This window comes from Mobula birostris, chromosome 2, assembly GCF_030028105.1.
Source record: "Mobula birostris isolate sMobBir1 chromosome 2, sMobBir1.hap1, whole genome shotgun sequence".
Classification (NCBI taxonomy): domain Eukaryota; kingdom Metazoa; phylum Chordata; class Chondrichthyes; order Myliobatiformes; family Myliobatidae; genus Mobula; species Mobula birostris.
This window is the reverse complement of record NC_092371.1, coordinates 154,691,321-154,711,715: the sequence shown is the minus strand read 5'-3', so window position 1 is coordinate 154,711,715 and position 20,395 is coordinate 154,691,321. Positions and strand designations below refer to the sequence as shown.

General features: G+C 39.7%; 1 protein-coding gene across 1 annotated transcript in view; it reads right to left on the bottom strand.

Annotated features, from left to right (window-relative positions):
* The window catches only part of rims1a (regulating synaptic membrane exocytosis 1a), a 479,607-nt gene that overhangs the window by 338,292 nt on the left and 120,920 nt on the right, over positions 1-20,395 (bottom strand). Inside the window, exon 4 of the mRNA XM_072250401.1 lies at positions 8,720-8,933. Coding sequence (XP_072106502.1) covers positions 8,720-8,933 — 214 coding nt within the window. The remainder of the gene's footprint in view (positions 1-8,719; positions 8,934-20,395) is intronic.

Genomic DNA, 20,395 nt, shown 5'->3' with positions numbered 1-20,395 from the left:
GACAGGTTGTTCTCTGGCAAAGATGTGATTGGTAGGTGGGAAGCCTTCAAAGCAGAAATTTTGAGAGTGCAGAGTTTGTATGTTCCTGTCAGGATTAAAGGCAAATTGAATAGGAATAAGGAACCTTGGTTCTCAAGGGATATTGCAACTCTGATAAAGAAGAAGAGGGAGTTGTATGAAATGTATAGGAAACAGGGGGTAAATCAGGTGCTTGAGGAGTATAAGAAATGCAAGAAAAAAATACTTAAGAAAGAAATCAGGAGGGCTAAAAGAAGACATGAGGTTGCCTTGGCAGTCAAAGTGAAGGATAATCCAAAGAGCTTTTACAAGTATGTTAAGAGAAAAAGGATTGTAAGGGATAAAATTGGTCCTCTTGAAGATCAGAGTGGTCGGCTTTGTGCGGAACCAAAGGAAATGGGGGAGATCTTAAATAGGTTTTTTGCGTCTGTATTTACTAAGGAAGCTGGCATGAAATCTATGGAATTGAGGGAATCAAGTAGTGAGACCATGGAAACTGTAGAGATTGAAAAGGAGGAGGTGCTTGCTGTCTTGAGGAAAATTAAAGTGGATAAATCCCCAGGACCTGACAGAGCGTTCCCTCGGACCTTGAAGGAGACTAGTGTTGAAATTGCGGGGGCCCTGGCAGAAATATTTAAAATGTCGCTGTCTACGGGTGAAGTGCCGGAGGATTGGAGAGTGGCTCATGTTGTTCCGTTGTTTAAAAAAGGATCAAAAAGTAATCCGGGAAATTATAGGCCGGTGAGTTTAACGTCAGTAGTAGGTAAGTTATTGGAGGGAGTACTAAGAGACAGAATCTACAAGCATTTGGATAGACAGGGGCTTATTAGGGAGAGTCAACATGGCTTTGTGCGTGGTAGGTCATGTTTGACCAATCTGTGGAGTTTTTCGAGGAGGTTACCAGGAAAGTGGATGAAGGGAAGGCAGTGGATATTGTCTACATGGACTTCAGTAAGGCCTTTGACAAGGTCCCGCATGGGAGGTTAGTTAGGAAAATTCAGTCACTAGGTATACATGGAGAGGTGGTAAATTGGATTAGACATTGGCTCGATGGAAGAAGCCAGAGAGTGGTGGTAGAGAATTGCTTCTCTGAGTGGAGGCCTGTGACTAGTGGTGTGCCACAGGGATCAGTGCTGGGTCCATTGTTATTTGTCATCTATATCAATGATCTGGATGATAATGTGGTAAATTGGATCAGCAAGTTTGCTGATGATACAAAGATTGGAGGTGTAGTAGACAGTGAGAAAGGTTTTCAGAGCCTGCAGAGGGACTTGGACCAGCTGGAAAAATAGGCTGAAAAATGGCAGATGGAGTTTAATACTGACAAGTGTGAGGTATTGCACGTTGGAAGGACAAACCAACGTAGAACATACAGGGTTAATGGTAAGGTACTGAGGAGTGCAGTGGAACAGAGGGATCTGGGAATACAGATACAAAATTCCCTGAAAGTGTCGTCACAGGTAGATAGGGTCGTAAAGAGAGCTTTTGGTACATTGGCCTTTATTAATCGAAGTATTGAGTATAAGAGCTGGAATGTTATGATGAGGTTGTATAAGGCATTGGTGAGGCCGAATCTGGAGTATTGTGTTCAGTTTTGGTCACCAAATTACAGGATGGATATAAATAAGGTTGAAGGAGTGCAGAGAAGGTTTACAAGGATGTTGCCGGGACTTGAGAAACTCAGTTATAGAGAAAGGTTGAATAGGTTAGGACTTTATTCCCTGGAGCGTAGAAGAATGAGGGGAGATTTGATAGAGGTATATAAAATTATGATGGGTATAGATAGAGTGAATGCAAGCAGGCTTTTTCCAGTGAGGCAAGGGGAGAAAGAAACCAGAGGACATGGGTAAGGGTGAGGGGGGAAAAGTTCAAGGGGAACATTAGGGGGGGCTTCTTCACACAGAGAGTGGTGGGAGTATGGAATGAGCTGCCAGACGAGGTGGTAAATGCGGGTTCTTTTTTAACATTTAAGAATAAATTGGACAGATACATGGATGGGAGGTGTATAGAGGAATATGGTCCGTGTGCAGGTCAGTGGGACTAGGCAGAAAATGGTTCGGCACAGCCAAGAAGGGCCAAAGGGCCTGTTTCTGTGCTGCAGTTTCTATGGTTCTATGGTTCTATGGAAATATAGTTCTTGGACAGAAGGCTCTCCCATGGCTCAAGAGAAAATCAACACCTTCACAGATGCTTGAAGATCAAGACCCAGTAACAACTAGGTGACTTAGAGAGAAGATGGTGGAAGAAAGAAAAATAGGAATCCAGCTACTTGTTGCTAATCATGGTCTATGGGGGTTGCTTGATATTGGCACTGATGCAGATCTCACTGATCAAGAAAAGGAAGGCAGTCAGTGCATGCTGGAGGGAATGTATTATAGATATTTTTAAATTAACCACAATACCTACAAGTGACTATTTGGTACAAGTGACATGAAATTCATTCCACAGTCCTGCCACCACTTGTGATCAACAAGAAGCTGACAAGGTCATGCACCAACTAAAAGAAGATCACAGAAACAAGTCGTATAACTGCTAAAGTTCTGAAACTTGGCAAGGAGGAGCTTCAGTCATAAATTCACAACGTGATCTCCCTCTTCTGGGAGGAAGAGGTCATACATGGTGACCTCAGAGATTTTAAGACAAAGTTTGCAATTTAATTTTTATCAATTTTCTTTCATTTCTATTTTTGCTATAGAAAGGTTTCCATTACAGCCAACCTATTTGATAACAGAAAACTGCCTCTGAAAAATTCACGAACCTCTACCCAAATTGAGATGTGGATTAAAATTCATATTTACAGAATTAATGTAATAAAAGTAAATAAGTAAACACAAAATATATTTCCCCACTTGTGTTTCTTAATGCATGCATAGACAAAACTGACTATTTGCTAGGAATGTAACCAATCCCTACTGAACCCTCCCCCTTCGCTCCACCACCTCAGCACCCACCTCCCAAAAAGTAGGGGTCATATGTACTCATTTACAAATGTGAAAAGATGTTTGCTATTGCAGGCTGCAGCTTTTCCTAAATAAAAACCTGATGGTAGTTTATAACCTGGTCATAATATGTCCTCAGTAATGGAGTTACTCAAGCTTCCACCTGTTTTATCCAACTTGTCTGAACTAATATTGCTTGTTATTCATTTTTTGGTTAACTTCTTGTCAATCATTGGATTGACTGAAATGGCAATATATCATTACTAACATCAGAAGGTACACACCCATATAAACTGTAAGAACAACACACAAGGTATCCCAAATGTTCTGTTTCCAAAATATGATTGGAGTTGGAGAAGGAGGTAAAAATAATCTGATGCTTCTACAAGCAAGAAATCATAAAATATTGCTCTAGAATACATTCATCCTTCCAAGTGTCATACTTAAGATATGTACTATTTGCAAACTTTTCATGTTCTTGCCCAGGCCCCCACATAGAATTTAACGTATGCCCTGATCAGTCAACTGTGAAATTAACGGTAATTATAGGTTGTCACACAGTGCCTGCACAACATACAGGTTTAACTTGGCACAGGATCTGGAAGCAGATTAATCAGCATAAACACAGGAAAACAGCAGGAATGTAGAACTCCATTTGTAGACTCCTCTTGCTATCAGCCAACAGTATTTAACATGAAATCTGGGATTTCTATATGTGGGAATGGCTCTCAGCCCTCCTCACAAAAGTATCACATACTAGTTTGTGAACAGGAAAAAAAATCTATCACTAACTTAAAAAAAAATAACAGGTGCTAGGTTCTGAATATGCTTAAAATAAGAAATTCCCCATTATTACTTAGGCTGGAGTATGTAATGGAAGGAAGATGGTTTATCAAGATTTGGTTTCGTTACAATAGAAGATAGTCCAATCCACAGTAAAATGTGAGTGAACTGCACCCAGTTCCTAGTTCAACTGTAGCAGAAAATAATGTTTCATTGTCTTATCTTAAATTTAGAATTGAAAACATGAAAATATAGAAATAAAAATCTTTGCCAGATGGTTTCCTCGATTGTTTACATTTATCACAGTTTCCAATTAAATTAGTCAAGAAAGTTGATATTTTTGTATTAATTTCTTTTTGAGCATTCAAGCTAGTTCAGAACTTCCACTGCTCAAGATGACATCAAGTTCAATGTACCATTAATGCTATATGATCTCTGAATTCAAGCTGAACCGATAGTTCAACAACTCAGAGAAAGATTGCTGAAAATATGTGTGTCTGTGTATATATTAATTTTGAATGGTAATCTCAGGATTACTCCCAAAGCCATGTACAGGTGCAGCAAATAACAGGGATATAACTTGTGTATGGCTAAGGAGCTAATGCAGGAGGGAGGGCTTCAGTTACATGGATTACTGTGATCTCTTCAAAAGCAGCTGTGACTTGTATAAGAAAGATAGATTCCACACAAACTGGAGGGGCACTAATACCCTGGTAAAAAAAGGTGTCTAGCGCTACTAGGAAAGATTTAAACTAGTATGGTAGAAGGATGAGAATCAGAGCAAGAGGTCAGCAGGTGGGAGGAATTGATGGGAAGGTTAGTAAGTTTGCAGGCAAGGATTGGTGGTGTTATGGATAGTCTGTGATTGCCAAAGAATACAGCACCAGTTGCAGATATGGGTGGAAAAATGGCAAATGAAGTTTAGTCAGGCCAAACGTGAGGTGTTGCTCTTTGGGACATCAGATGTAAAGCACTGGGGTGCCACAGTAGCACAGCGGTTAGCACCATGCTATTACAGCTAGGGTGTCAGAGTTGGAGTGGAATACTGGCATCCTACTCGTGGGTTTTCCCAGGTGCTCCAGTTTCCTCCCACAGTCTAAAGAAGTACTGGGTAGGTTTAAAGATCATTGTAAATTGTTCTGTGATTAGGTTAGGTTAGGTTAAATCAGGGTTGTCAGGGGTTGCTGGGTGGCGTAACTCAAAGAGCTGGAAGGGCCTATTCCATGCTGTATCTCTAAATAAATAAAATTAAGGGACAGAGCACTGTCATTGGCAAGACGCTTAAGAATGTTATGTTCAGAGGGATCTTGGGATCCAAGTGCAGAGCTCCCTGATAGTGACGGCACAAGTTGATAGGGTGGTAGAGAAGGTGTCTAGGTTGCTTGCCTTTATTTGTCATGGCACTGAGTTCACTCGTCAAAAACTTATATTGCTTCTCTATAAAACTTCAGTTAGGCCTCATTTGGAGTAATTCTGGTTTCCACTATACAGAAAGGATATGGAAGCTTTTGAGAGGGTACAGAAGAGGTATATTAGAATGCTTCCTGGATTAAAGTGCACGTGTTATACAAACAGAATGGACAAACTTGCATTGTTTTCTTTGGAGTGGTGGAGGGTAAGGGGATAGAGGTTTATAAAATTATGAGAAGCATAGATAGCCAGCTGGTATCTTTCCCCCAGGGTTCAAATATCTAATACTAGTGGGCAGTCATTTAAAGCGAGGAAGGGCAAATTCAAAGGAGATGTACAACAGGGTAGTAGGTGTCATGGTTCCATTTGGTTGCTCCCCTTTAACGCTCCTTTCTCCCTGATTATGCCCTAATTTCAGCCATTAGATTTCCAGTTGCTGCTAGTTTACTTAATTATGGTACACCTGGTTTGCATCAGAGACTGTGAAATAAGTATGATGGTGTCACTACACACGTTGCCAGTTTGTTGGTCTATTCTTGTGTGATACTTTGGTCCCTTGTCTGCTTTGAACCGTTAGTTCTAAGTTTAGTTCCAAGTTCTGCTCTAAATTTCAAGATAGTCCCTGTAGATCCCATCTCCTTGTCAAGATTCCTCCGGTTTGCTGTTCTACGTTCACGTCTACGCCAGCATCCCCAACTCAGTCGACGTGCCGGTGTCCTGCACTTGGGTTCTCCTCAGTCGCCCCATGCAACAATGGGTGTCTACCAAAAACGGTGGTGGAGTAAAGTATGATAGAAGCAGTCAAGAAATTCTGAGATTGTGCAGAGAAAGGAGGAATATGGACATTGTGTTGGTAGAAAGTATTAGTTTACTTAGACATTTTATTATTAGTTTAGTTAGTCAGGCTCAGCATGGTGGATAAAGGAGCCTATTCCTGTGCTGTACTGTTCTACATTGTATGTTCTAATACATTCAGTAATGTGGACAATTTTGTTTCAAACACTGTATTATTGCCAGGCATGTGGGTCCCTGGGTATGATGCACCCTTTCATTGTCTGAGGAGCTTCCTCACCTTACTCAAACCCTCAATGTCTAATTGCAACAGGTTCCTAGAATGAATTACTGTTTTAATTCATCATACACTCTTTAAACATTAGATTATGAGGACACGCAGTCCTCTTTTATTGTCATTTAGTAATGCATGCATTAAGAAACGATACAATGTTCCTCCAGAATGATATCACAGAAACACAAGACAAACCAAGACTGAAGAACGTAATTATAACATATAGTTACAACAGTACAAAGCAATACCGTAATTTGATAAAGAACAGACCATGGGCACAGTAAAAAAAAGTTCCAAGTCTCTCGTAAGTCCCATCATCTCACGCAGATGGTAGAAGGAACAAAAACTCTCCCTGCCATGAGCTCCCAGTGCCGCAAACTTGCCGATGCAGTACCCTGGAAGCACCCGACTACAGCCGACTCTTGAGTCCGTCCGAAAACTTCGAGCCTCCAACCAGCCCTCCAACACTGAGCACCATCTCTGCCGAGTGCTTCGACTTCGACCCCGACCCCGGCAACAGGCAATAGGCAAAGCCGAAGATTTGGGGCCTTCCCCTCCGGAGATTCTCGATCGCACAGTAGCAGCAGCGAAGCGGGCATTTCAGAAGTTTCTCCCAATGTTCCGCCGTGCTTCTCACATCTGTCTCCATCAAATCAGGATTGTGCACGGCACCTACTTACAAATACGATATCATTTCAGAGCGGCCACGCGCGCTATGTCACGCTATCTTCTCCTCCCTTTCATTAAACATTTACCATTGCCTCTCCACTATCAATCATTTAAATAAAATTTCCCTATCGATCACAGCCAACTTGTGTCTCACTCACACCTTTGTCATTTAGACTCAGGATTATATTTGCAGAATCAATGGTTTTTTCACTCTCCACCTTAGTGAAGAATTCTATCATCTTTCTTAAGGGACTCCACAAAAAAAGATTATTGAATAATCCTTCCGCATTACAAAGTAATTGGTTGCATTGTTTCCTTCATCTGGACTTAAAAAGAGGATCTTTATAGCAGTCAAAGAGTCCATTCTCACGTACGGATGCGAGACGTGGACACTCACCAAAACTATGTGAAAGTCTCTAGATGGTTGATATACACAAATGCTCCGGCTGGCTCTTGACGTGAGTTGGCAACAGCACATGATGAACGTCGAGCTCCATGACAACCTACCGATGCTCACCACTAAAATTAAGGTGAGAGGACTGCAACTAGCGGGGCACTGTCTATGCCACCCTGAGCTACCTGCCAGCCTGGTCATCATATGGGAGCCCAACCATGGGAGGATGAACTCTGGGCGCCCTCCCAAGACTATGGTCAACACGCTCCTAGAAGACAGCTTTGCAGCTAATGTAAATGAACTGAACACACTGATGAAGGAGAGGGAGAAGTGGAGAGTCCGTCATCGTGCCCGACGCTGGCCCCTTAGGCCTGAGTCGAAGTAGTAGTAGTAGTACCTCATTTGGATGGTGACTGCACTTCAACAAATACTTTTTGATTGCAACATGGAATTTATTTATTTCATTAAAGTTGATAAGTAGCTATGCCCCTTTTGCCCTTTGCAGTGTTGATACTTTCTCCTTTGCTTCTCAATTCTGAAAGGCACTGTCAGTCTTTAACCATGCTAGCTTGGTAAGTTATAAAAGAATGACTAAAGGAAAAAGTTGTGATAAATTTAAGAAGTCTAAGACAAAGGTAAGAATTTTACTAATGGTGGCCAACACTTTGATCTTAGCAAACTTAATTATGCCCTCTCAATATCCTGTTACATTGGAAACTATCCATTCATTACCAGTAATACAAGGGTTTAATCATATGATTGGATTCTTAAAGGGATTCAGTGAGGATATTTAACAACATGAAGGATGTGAATAAGAGCATACCAAAATTCTTTCCACAAGATAAATTTGATTAATAGTTTATCCAAAATTGTTGCATAAACAGCAAATTCCAGGCATGTAATAATCTTCCCATTATTTTGTTTCTGCTCTTAAAGAAAATAATATTTCTCAGGATGGAGTCAATGATAGGCCCTCGTTCAATTTCCTGATCAAGTTCATTTTAAACCAGGAATTCTAACCAGGATAAACTTCAACTGCACCCACTTTTCAACCTGAAAGTGCCTGCCCACTTCACTCCATGAAGGGTGAGATAAAACAGAATCAAGCCTCAACATTACAAGGAATAATGAGCAGACTGGCCAAGTTACATTAAATTTGTTCATTAATTCATGAATGAGACCAAACAATCAGCCAAGGCACATTTGTGCAGATAGTTTTTCCTCCAGGATGAATAGTATCAAAATAGCTACTCAGATTCTAAAGATAAGAATCCGACTTACTTGCTTTTTGATCTGTTTAAGACATTGTACTATGCTAAAATACATTGCCACATTCTGCTCCTGAGCAAAAAAACTATTCAAAAATCACAAAATAACCAATGAATTCTCAAATATAAACGTTGAACACAGCCTCAATAAGAGATTGCTGGGTGTACTCACATTATTGGAGCGAAGAGTAACCCGACCCCCACACCGGGCACAAAATTTGGTCTGGCAGTAAGAGCAGATGTGGCCACAGCCATCAGCAAACTTGGTTTTAAGGCAGATCCCACAAGTTGGAGCATCATCCTTGTGTTCCCCCTGGTAACGCCGGGCTTCATCACCAATCTTCCTGATCTGCTCCTTGTAGCTCTCAAATTGCTGATGTAGCCGTCTGTGAGGTAGTGAACAAATTAAAGTGAAGGACATAAGTTCAGATTTCAATCCCATGTAGGGGTGATTATGCAACACAAAAGTACTACACCACCCCAGATTCCAACAAAAAATTTCAGTGCAAGTTATCTCAGACAGTGGTGCACAACATTTTATGTAAGAGGAATGGAGTAACAACATTTTGTTAAACACATAAATATAACTAGGTATTTATATTTTCAGTCAGAGCTATGAAAACGCATATTTAAGAGTTTATTAAGCCTATACAGTACCAAACAATAACAAACCAATAATGATTTCCTCACTTAAAATGCAAGGAATTCAAACGAGCAGTTGGAATTGTAAATGGCATTCGAGTTGTCAACATGTGAATCTGCAATCACTCAGAGTTCCCTAGAGACCAAATAAAGTAAAATATATTACTTTCAGTTTGATTGGCACTGATTTAATCCCATGCATTTCCCATGACCCCATCTGAAGCAATGAGTCTCAGCCTATCCAAGCAAAACACTCAGATTACAATGCAAAACCTCTATCCAATCAATAGTAGCAGCTCCTTCAGAACTGAACACATAACCACAGGATTTTGTTACTTCGTGTACTATCAGTGCGCTGAGACACATCCTAGATGCGCCGGGACACATCATCAGTGATGTAACCTGTTGTGTATTTAATATGTCAGTAATACCTGTGTAATATTGTAAATATATTGCTTTATTAAGCATTATTTATTTAAATAATTAATTACAGGTTATAAGTAAAAATACGTGAATTGCACACATCATTACATGTGAGACGTGTGTACACCTTGCTTAAAGTAAAAGACAAAGTTAAATTCACATTCCCAGTTCTCCTGTTTTCCTTTCAATTAGTATTTATGTTTTAGAGGAAATTTTAAATGAACCTGAGACAACTACCTACCTGTTGAAGTGTAGCGAGATGTTCAAATTTTTAAAAAAGGGCCGTGAGAAACAGTCAAGTAAAAAAAAAACGGCACTGTATGTGTTCTTCAGAAGGGAAAACATGATTGAGTTTAAAAAAAAGGCAGAAAATGTAAAAATGCTTGGCTTCATAATTAGTGAGTACCGGGTGATAATAATTACATGAAAAAACTGAAATGGCTGGCGACAAAAGAAATACAGGCATGTTCCATTGGACAATGGATAACTGGCTCATGTATACTGAGCAAACTGAGCAGTATTTTAAAGCAAATAAAATAACCAATACGAAATAAGTACCACTGTTGCTAAATGTGTTGGGTTTAAGGGCATACAGTTTGCTTTGAAGTTTAACTGCTCCAACCACACTAGCTGAAATAAGCTTTGTTGATATCATAAAATTTATACAGGAAACATTTAGCACCAAAACCATTGTTGATTGCAGAACGCTCTAGGTTTCATAAGCAAATCAAAAGTAAGAGCAGTCCATTTCAGCATACCTGGCTGAATTGAAGAGATTGTCTAAGCATTGTCAGTTCAATGATGGCCTACACTGAGAGATCGTTTAGTTTGTGGAATCTTACAAGAAAGCATTCAAAAATGGCCCGTAACGGAAGCACAACTCACATTTAGAAGAGCAGTTGAAATCACTGTATCAATGGAAACGGCAGACAGAGTTGCAGTCAGGAATGAAAAAGAGCATGAACAGAATAGCCATGTCTAAACGGAAATGGCCTGGGTGAACAAATTGTGTTACCATTGTGGCAGGGACTCACATACACCAGACCACTGCAGATATAAACATGAAATTTCAGGAAATGCCTCAAAGTAGGACACATACAAAGAGCATGTTGGCCAGACATACATAAATGGACTGCAAAGTGAAGAGACAAAGATAAAAATTCAAGTTGCAGTTTCAAAAACAGCACTGCATGCCATTGATGAAAAATTTGATAATGACAAGAGTGACACTGGACTGAGTAGCCTTGAGACTTAAAGTGTGAAAACTAACAAGAGACCAACAACATGGCTTACACCACAAGTGAATGGCAAATGAATTAAAATGGAATTGGATACTTGCTTGGTTGTTTCAGTGATTAGACAAAATGAGTTTCAACAGCATTTCAAATATACTAAACTGAAGCCTGCAGATATCCAACTAAGAATTTATATTGGGAAAAAGATAACTCTTGTGGGAATGACTTTTGCAATAATAAGATACAACAACCAACAAGCCACATTGGTCTTCCATATGGTAAAAATAAGGGACAGCATTGTGGGGACATGAGTGGGTGAGACAACTACAACTTGATTGGAGATCCATCCACCATTTTGCATGCCACATACCCTGCAAAAGAGTCAACTGAAAGTGAATTAAGAAAGGTACTGGATGATGCCACAACTATCTTCATGGTGTACACCATGAACAAGAGAGCAAGATGTCAACCTCTGTGCTTCTGGTTGTAAAGTATGTTGCTGCTCAGAGGAATTGTGAGTGATGAAAGCAATTATCTGATTTTTGTAGGCAACATATCTAAGAAAGGATCTCATATGTTAATCAGGCAATTACTTGAGATATATGGCTTGGTTTTAAGCTGGAAGAGAGTTCAAGGAGCTTCAGGAAAGTTGCAAGCACTCGGCTTTTCTGAATATAAAGGGCCAGAATCTACTTTGCATGCATTAAGGTTATTACATGAACTTCAAGTAGAAGACAAAATACTGCTTGTAAACATAGATGCAAAGACAAAATCTAGCTGAAAGAATGAAAGGCCTAAAATAAATCAGTCAATGGAAATACGAAAACAGAGGATTCGTCAGATGATGCGGTTGAGAAGACCAAGAGGAGAGATCAAATTATAAAGGGAGCAACAATAGAAGGATGAATAAAAAAATTCTCAAGTGAGCTAAATACACCTTCCCAAGATCAAAATGCACATCTTAGAAAGAAGATAAAGGAAAAGAAAGAGAGGGGTGACATAAGCACTATCAAAATGTAAAAGGTAAATGAGGAAAAGAGGAGCTGGACTTGGTGTGGCTCATGCTGCTGCCTGCGCCAGAGAGGCATCGGCCCTTACGAGTGGTCATCTTAGTCACTTTACTTGTGATTGTAAAACCCTGCTGGATATTGTTACTGTGGCATACTGCAAATCCAATTCACTGATTTATTTGTAGTTGCAGGGAAGTTCTGCAATTACTTTTGTAGTGAAGACATGGCCTCAAGCCATGGTGTTGCCTTTTTACAACTGCCCAGGGGTGTGGCATTGGATGTCGGTGTGCTTCACCAGAGTGCCTGGGGCAGTGTGGCACTGCATCCAAGCTAGAATTGGTGCTGCCCCCCCAAGTGTTCACTTGGCAGAAGACAAGCCACATTGCGTTCAACTGCAACAACATTCAAGGACCCAGGGTCTTGAACAGACCGTAGTGGTTAGCACTACAGTTTACTGTACCAGCGACCCGGGTTCAAATCCTGCCACTGTCTCTTAAGAAGTCTATACATTTTCTTCATGACCGTGTGGGTGTCCTCTGGGTGCTCCAGCTTCCTCCCGCAGTCCAAAGCTGTACCAATTATTAGGTTAATTGGTCATTGCCAATTGACTCATGATTAAGCTAAGGTTAAATCGGAGGTTGCTGGGCATCGCAGCTTAAACGGCTGGAAGGGCCTATTCTGCTCCGTATCTCAATAAATTAATAATTAACAAATCTTATGTGTGCCTTTTTTATGTATGACTGTTGGCACTGTGTTTTGCACCTTGGTCCCGAAGTGCAACTGTTTCATTTGGCTGTATCCATAGCTATGCATGTATGGTTGAATGATAATTAAACATGAACTTGAGACCTAATTTCTTGAGGAATTAGCAAATTCAGAAATACTCACAAGAAACTAGAAGAAAAAGAAAGCAAGAAAAAAGACAAGAAGTTGAAAAGGAGAGAAAAGATAGAGAAAAAGAACACAAGTGAGAAGATGAAGGTATGAAAGAGAAAGAGCATAAGAAAGAAAAAAAGTGGGAATGAGAGCGTGAGCAAAATTAGGACTGTTAGGGATTGTGAGAGAACCAAGGATAAAGAAAGAGAGCACAACTGAAAAAGAGATTGAGAGTGGAATAAAGAGAGAAAGAAGCCGGGACCAGAAGAGAAGCAAAGATCAAAGTAGATCTGGAGAGGAAAAACTGAGAAAAGGAGTACAAGGGTGTCCAGAGCTATCAGAACTACTTCCTGCATTCTCAGTGTCAGCTCCTGCAACCAGCATGGAAGAGGCCCCAGACCTGAGATTATTTTCACAGCCACAAATCTCACCTGCCAAGCAGAGTGACCTCCCTTGTCAGGAAAGACACTATCCCACAAGAGTAAGAAATCCTCCACAGCGATTAAACCTTTAGGCCTGAATGGGAAAATTTAAAATGTACTATTCTCTGGATATCTGTATATAGTAATTATATTATATCTTAAATTGTGTTTAAGTTGAGATGCATTCTATATTGAATTGGAGTTTATAGCTAAGCAGGGAGCAGAGTTGTGTATTTTTTAACTTCAGTGATATTTGAGTAATATTGTAAATATATTGTTTGACTAATCATTCTTTTTTGTTTAAATAATTAATTACAAGTTATATGTAAATATATGTGAATTGCATATGACATGGCGTGATACATATGTGTATATACCTCACTTAAAGTAAAAAACGAAGTTAGACTCACATTCCCAGCTCTCTTGTTTTCCTTTCAATTAGGTTTTATGTTTTGGAATTAAAAAGCACAACATAATCTGGGGTCATCGGTATTTTGGGTCCTTCAACATCAGACACCCTCACCCAGGTGACTGACCCAGCCAGGGTTGATCAGGTCCAGCAGTATTGGTCCACAGGTCAGATCTCTTGATTCATAGCCGTATGGAGGCTCACTCAGCAGCCTCTGTGACGGTCCTGATGACTTCTCTTCAGCCCCATAATACCAAGGACAGATTAGGTTCTGCAGAGCAAGCAACCAGCAAAACCTCTATACCTCATCCCTATAGGTTTGCAATGTGCCCTCCACCACTGTCTCTGGCACTACTCTATCAGCTCCTTGTATCTGGCTTTCTTACGCTCGAATGCCTCCTCAATCCAGTCTTCCCAAGGCAATGTCAGTTCTACCATGACCACCTACTTTGAGATTCTGGCAGAATGACTATGTCCAGCCTCAGTGATGATGATGCAATGAAGTTAGGGAACTTAAACTATTTGCCAAGATCTACATTCACTTGCCAATCAGACACCATGGTGAGCTGGTGATCTAGACTGAGGCTATGGTTGGTCCCCAGCTTTAACAAAAGGTTCTGGCTTTCTAGATTGGCGACAGTGCTTACTGTTTTTAATGTGAGAAGATATTTTCCGCCACTACCTTCAGCAACTGGCAATGGGGCCAGTGGTAGGAGCACTCTCCCAGGGCTTTTGGGTAGCTGCTGAGGATGTGCCGCAGCGTCTCTCTGCCAGGGCAAAAAGAACATGATGGTGCCTTGCTTTTGCCCCAAGCAAAAAGATTTGCTGGACTAGGCAGGACATCGTATACAGTCTGGATCATGAAATTGATGGACTGGGGTTCTGCCTGCCAAATGTTGGACCAAATGATCTTCTGCTTCAGCACACCTTCCCACCTTGTCTAAGCTCTTTGGTACCACCATGGTAATATGCACTTCCTTGATAGCTGTTCACACCTTTCCCAGACCAGTTTACATCTGTTCCTGTCCTGGGCCCTGTTGAAGAGGGTTGAAAAGAAGCTAACTAGACCCACCTGACTGGCCGCCACTATCCCTACCAGACCCCTGTGCCTCAAACATGACTGAGCCATCTCCACTGCATCCTGAGCCTTCCACTTCCTACCTGTCCAGACCTCAGTACTGCTGTTGAGATTTTGGGGTCACTTTGGGTTCTGCATAAGACCAATTCTAGTTATGTTCACAAATAGCTGACACTTTCTGTTCTGACATTATTAGCACAGATTTAAAGCTTAAGATTCTGTTTAGAAGCTTCCATAATCTTCAGTGAATTTTGACAGATGAATTTGATTCAATAAACAGATGTTATTTTTTACTCACATGTGCATATCTGGTCCTGTTGTTGACAATACCAGCAAACATTCAATTGTACATGTGAATTAGGAGCAAGAGTTAAACACCCAGTTCCTCCTGTTTGTTTAATAAAATCATGGATGACCTAAATGTAAATTCAACTTCAGGTTCTACTCACAATTACCACTCCTCAAATGATTATGAAGAATCTATGCATCTTTGACTTAAAAATATACAACTTTCTTTTCACGATTGTTTGAAGACAAAGTCATCTCACTCCTTTGACATAAATGATCAAACTCTTAATTTTAAAATATTGACCTCTAGTTTTATACTCTCCAACAAGAAGAAACAGCCCCTCCACATTCATTCTGTAAGAACTCATTATAATTATATATTTCAATCAATGTGTGTCTCTCACATTTCTAAAATCCAGCTGATACGTACCAAGCTTCTCCGAACAACCTGCCCATTCCAGGAGACACAAAAAACTGCCCAACTGAATCAAAAAACTAACTGCTGGATGAACTCAGTGAGCTAAAGTTTCAGGTCAAGGTTAAATCCAGATGAAGGATCTTAATCCAAAGCATCGACTGTCCATTATCTCCACAAATCTTTCAGCAGTTTATTTTTTTGTAGGCAACCTAAATGATATTGCAATTTTCCATAAAGTAAGGCCAAATCACCTGTGTAAATTCAAAATATAACTTTGTACTTAATCACATTTTCTCTTAAGCTGATTCTATTCATTATCTTAAATTTCTGAGGAATGATATGTGAATTTTCTAAGGGCAAATTTCAGTTCCCAAAATAACTGAAACATACAATCAGTGGCCACTTAACTCAGTACCTAATAAGTGGTCATGGAGTGTACATTTGTGGGCTTCTTCTATTGTAACCCATCCACTTCAAGGTTCAATGTGCCATGCATTCAGAGATGCTCTTCTGCATATCACTGTTGTAACACTTGAGTTTTTGAGTTATTGTCGCCTTTCTGTCAACTTGAACCAGTCTAGCCATTCTCCTCTGACCTCTCTCATTAATAAGGTGTGTTTGCCGACAGAACTGTCACTCACAATATGTTTTTTTTTGTTTTTGCACCATACTCTATATAAACTCTCAAGACTGTGTGCATGAAAATCCCAGGAGATCTGCGGTTCCTGAGGTAATCAATCCACCCCGTATGGCACCAACAATCATCTATGGTCAAAGTCACTTAGATCATATTTCTTCCCTATTCTGATGTTTGGTCTGAATAGCAACTGAAGCCCTTGACCATTTCCGTATGCTTTTTTTTGCATTGGGTTGCTGCCACATGCTAGCAGTGCATGGGTGTCCTCTGCGTTAGCTGGTAAATATTTCAGCTGATCCTACTGATATATAGTCTTTCTTAAATAAAGAGACAAAGATTGTACAAAGTACTCAAGGGACGGTTTCACCAATGCCTTATATAACTTATGCCTAACTTCCTTAGCTTTGTATTCAGTTCCTCAATAATCAGTAGTAGCATTCCATACTTTTCCATAATAACACATACAAAATGCTGGCAGAACTCAGCAAATCAGGCAGCATCTATAGAAAGGAATAAATGATTGACGTTTTGGCCTGAGACCCTTCATCGGAACTGGTATCCTGATCCTGATGAAGGGTCTCGGCCCCAAATGTCAGCTGTTCATTCCTTTCCATGGATGCCCCCTGACCTGCAGATTTCCTCAGACATTTTGTATGTGTTACTCTGGATTTCCAGAATATGCAGAATCTCTTGTGTTTATGCTGTACTTTTCCTTAATTACTTTTGGTACTTGGCAGTAGTCTTTTGCTAGGTCACTGGTCACATTCCTGTGCAAAGTATATTTATTCAGTTGCCATTGTTTACTTTCTGAAAAAAAGCTCCGTCTATTTTTTTTTCTTTACCTCTTTTCCAAATTTAGCCATGCATATTTAAACATATGCCCTACCAAGTAAGCATCCAAGTCTACTTAAGATATGGTTATATTTGTTTTAAGGAAATCTGTTTCACATAGTTGTGGTTATTAACTGGAGCTTCTGAGTTTCTTGAGATTTTCTTTCCTTCTAGTTTCTAAACAATTTCTGTAATGCATTTGCAGGTACGGTGTCTTTTTCTTATGGGAAAAGAAAGTGAATCTAGTTTCACATTTTTTGACAGCATTATTGATGGTGGTTATGCTTTAAGATTATGCAAGAAATACATCTTTAGCTCTTTGGTCAGTCAACTCCGTGAAGAAAAAATGCTTTTAAGAGCAATGGAATCAAGCTCATAAACAACTGAACATTTAAAGATATTTGGTGATTGTTTGATATGCTGCACCAACGATCTCCCATCAAAATGTTGGACTTGTCAACATACAAATTATACTTAAAGGACATTACAATGAACAGACAGTGGCTGTAATAAAAAAAACACACGGTTTACAGCAAATGTTCATTCCATTAACATATATTGATGTTTCAGGAAAAGTTGTCCAACAATGGTACTTGGGAAAAATTAAACACAGCATTAAAACAAGGAATAGGATTATAAAGTTGTCAGAAGAAATGCAGTTAGCCTGAAGATTCAGGGTGATTTGTAATTTAACAAAAGGTGACAAAGGAATGATAAACAACAGGAAAATAAAATGGGGGTTCACTAGAGAGGAACAAAGGCACAAGTAATAGCTTCTATGGTTATGTATAAAAGTAAAAACTAGTAAAAGTAGATGTGGGCTGCTTAAGGACAAGCAGGAAAATTTATCATGGCGCAAGGGGAAATAGCAAAAAAACTAAACGTGTTATTTAATTTTGCCTCCAAAGAACTAGGAGGAGAAGGAGCCCCTCAAAGGCCAATTTGGAAATCTAAGAGGATAGATGCAGGAGATGGGCAAGGTTCTCCGTCAATATTTCTCATGTTTCTGGTACAGGGAAAGGCTTGAGAACTTTGGATCTAGGGAAAATTGGGGGGGGGGGCGCAATTTAGCCTGCATTTCAGTAGAGCAGTGGTTCCCAAACTTTTTTGGGTTCCTGCTCCCTTGACTCCTACACCACGTTCCCAGTGCCCCACCTCTCTTCCTTTCTGGACATTATATAACTATAAAAAAATTTTGATTTATGATGCACAGTGTAAGAAAATAGGAACTGCAAATTGAAAGCAGTGACAAATAATGGCAAAAAATATTCAAATCTATTTAAAGCTACTTATAAAATTATTTCTTTATTTAATTACAGTAAAAACAATCTTTATGAACAATTTTAGAGCACACATTATAAGTCCAACTATTCACTACTTTGTTGCTTTTTCAATTTTCACCAAGATGGATGGGCTGGGTGTAGTGATAGCAGCTTCTCAACATCATCTGAAAGTCACTCAGAAGGAAGCTCAAATCCCCACATTCAGTAATTACAGTCTGTTTCATTGCTTTGAAAGAAATAGGTCGACTTCACTGAAACCGCACTCCACTGAAGATAATGTTGGAAAGGCAATAAAAAACTTCTTAAGTAACACACACAAAATGCTGGAGGAGCTCAGCAGGTCAGGCAGCATCTATGGAAATCATCAATGTTTCGGGTCGAGACCCTTCTTCAGAACTGGAAAGGAAGGAAGGGTGAAGGTACCAGAATAAAAAGGTGGAGGTGGGGAGAGGGAAAAGAGTACTAGCTAGAAGGTGATAATTGAAACCAAATGACTCAGAAAGGCAAAGAGCTGGTGAAAAAGAAATCTGATAGGGGAGGGGAGTGGACCTTGAAAGAAAGGGAAGAAGGAGGGGAACTAAGGGGAGGTGATAGGTAGTGAGGAGAAGAGGTAAGAGGGCATAGTGGAGAAGAGAAGAAAAGGGAAGAGCGAGGAGGAAAAATTAACAGGAGAATTTAATGTTCATGCCATCAGGTTGGACATCCTGACCTTTTTCCACAGTGCAGGATAGCATTGAGAGATTTCATTCTGCAACCAAAAGTCTTGATATAATTTTTTGAACCTCAGCTTTAGCTCAATGTCATTTTGTAGCAAAATCAGTTCCATCCTTCCTGTTAATTCCTCATTATCAATGTTCAGGAATGGATTTATTACCTTATTTGTAATTTGGGTCGAGAGAAGGTCCTGAAATGACTATGACATGTCTTTATGTAGCTCACCCTAGTGGGCTCAGTATACACGAAGATCACCATCTGGCATTCTTTTTCTTGTAACTCAGAGGGGCTTGGAAATTGGAAAAGTATGTGATGACCAATGTTGCACTTAAAAAGTGTTAACTTAGAAATCTGGAGATGACTGATTTGACTTTGATAAAATTCACATCATTTTCTTGCAATTGAAGATTAACTTCATAGAATTTTGTAATAATTCTGACAAATAAGCAACGTCACACCTAATATTTTTGAGTTGATTACTAAATTAAACATTTGAGTCTTCAAAGAATTTTATCACTGCTTCAAAAAGTGCATAAATATGTCTCAGACAATTTCCTTCTGAAAGCCATCTAACTTCTGTGTAAAACTGGTCATCATAGGCAATACAAATCTCTCAATATAGTCAAGAATTGAGAGAAGGAATGATTATATTTACTGCTGTGATAACTATAGTTAATGATTTATGCCATCAATCACTTAGAGCTTTTTTTGCAACAAGACGTTGTCTGTGAATTACACAGTGAATTGCAAATATGTTCCATGCAGCTTTTTTTAAGAAAGCAATAATGCTGCAGTGGCATTCTGTCATTGATGGTGCCCCATTTATTGCACAGCAAGAATGTTGGTGAGTGGAATGTCCTTCTCTTTGAAAAATTGCTCAATAACATGAAATATTGACTCCCCCTTCATATCTGTTTCTAGTCCCCTTGCAAGTAACAACTCTTGAACCATGCTTTCATCTTTAATGAAGTGAACATAACCAAGAAGCAAAGATTTGTTCCCTGCATGAGTCGACTCGTTCAACTGCAAAACAAACTCCGTTGTCCTAAGTATTTTACACAAATTGTCTTCCACATTCTCAGACATTTCATCTATTTGTCTTTGAAGAGAGTTGTCGCTGAGAGGAATCACTTTAATTATTTGGTCAAAGTCCAAAGTAAATTTATTAACAAAATACATATTTGTCACCATATACAACCCTGAGATTCTATTTTTTGGTCTGCTGACATATACAAAACCATATTCAGAACCTCCCTTACTGATGGTAAGGTCACTTCTTCTCCATTGAATGGGGCTTTCCAGATTTAACAATGAGCAATGAAATGTTGTATGAAAACAATCACTGTTTTGTTGTGAAGTGCTGGCAAATGTGTTTTGAAGTGCTTTCTATTTCTGAAAGTTTTCACGAAGTGACTGAAAATAAGACCAGTTCTTGTTTGCTTTAACAATGTTCAAGGAGGCTTCAAATGTGGTCAAGACCTTTCAAAAGGGCAGACTTGGACTTTCTGACTAACAGACCCCAGTCAGTTAAGTTAGATAACCTCTCCTCCTCCACTCTCACCCTGAACATCGGCGTGCCTCA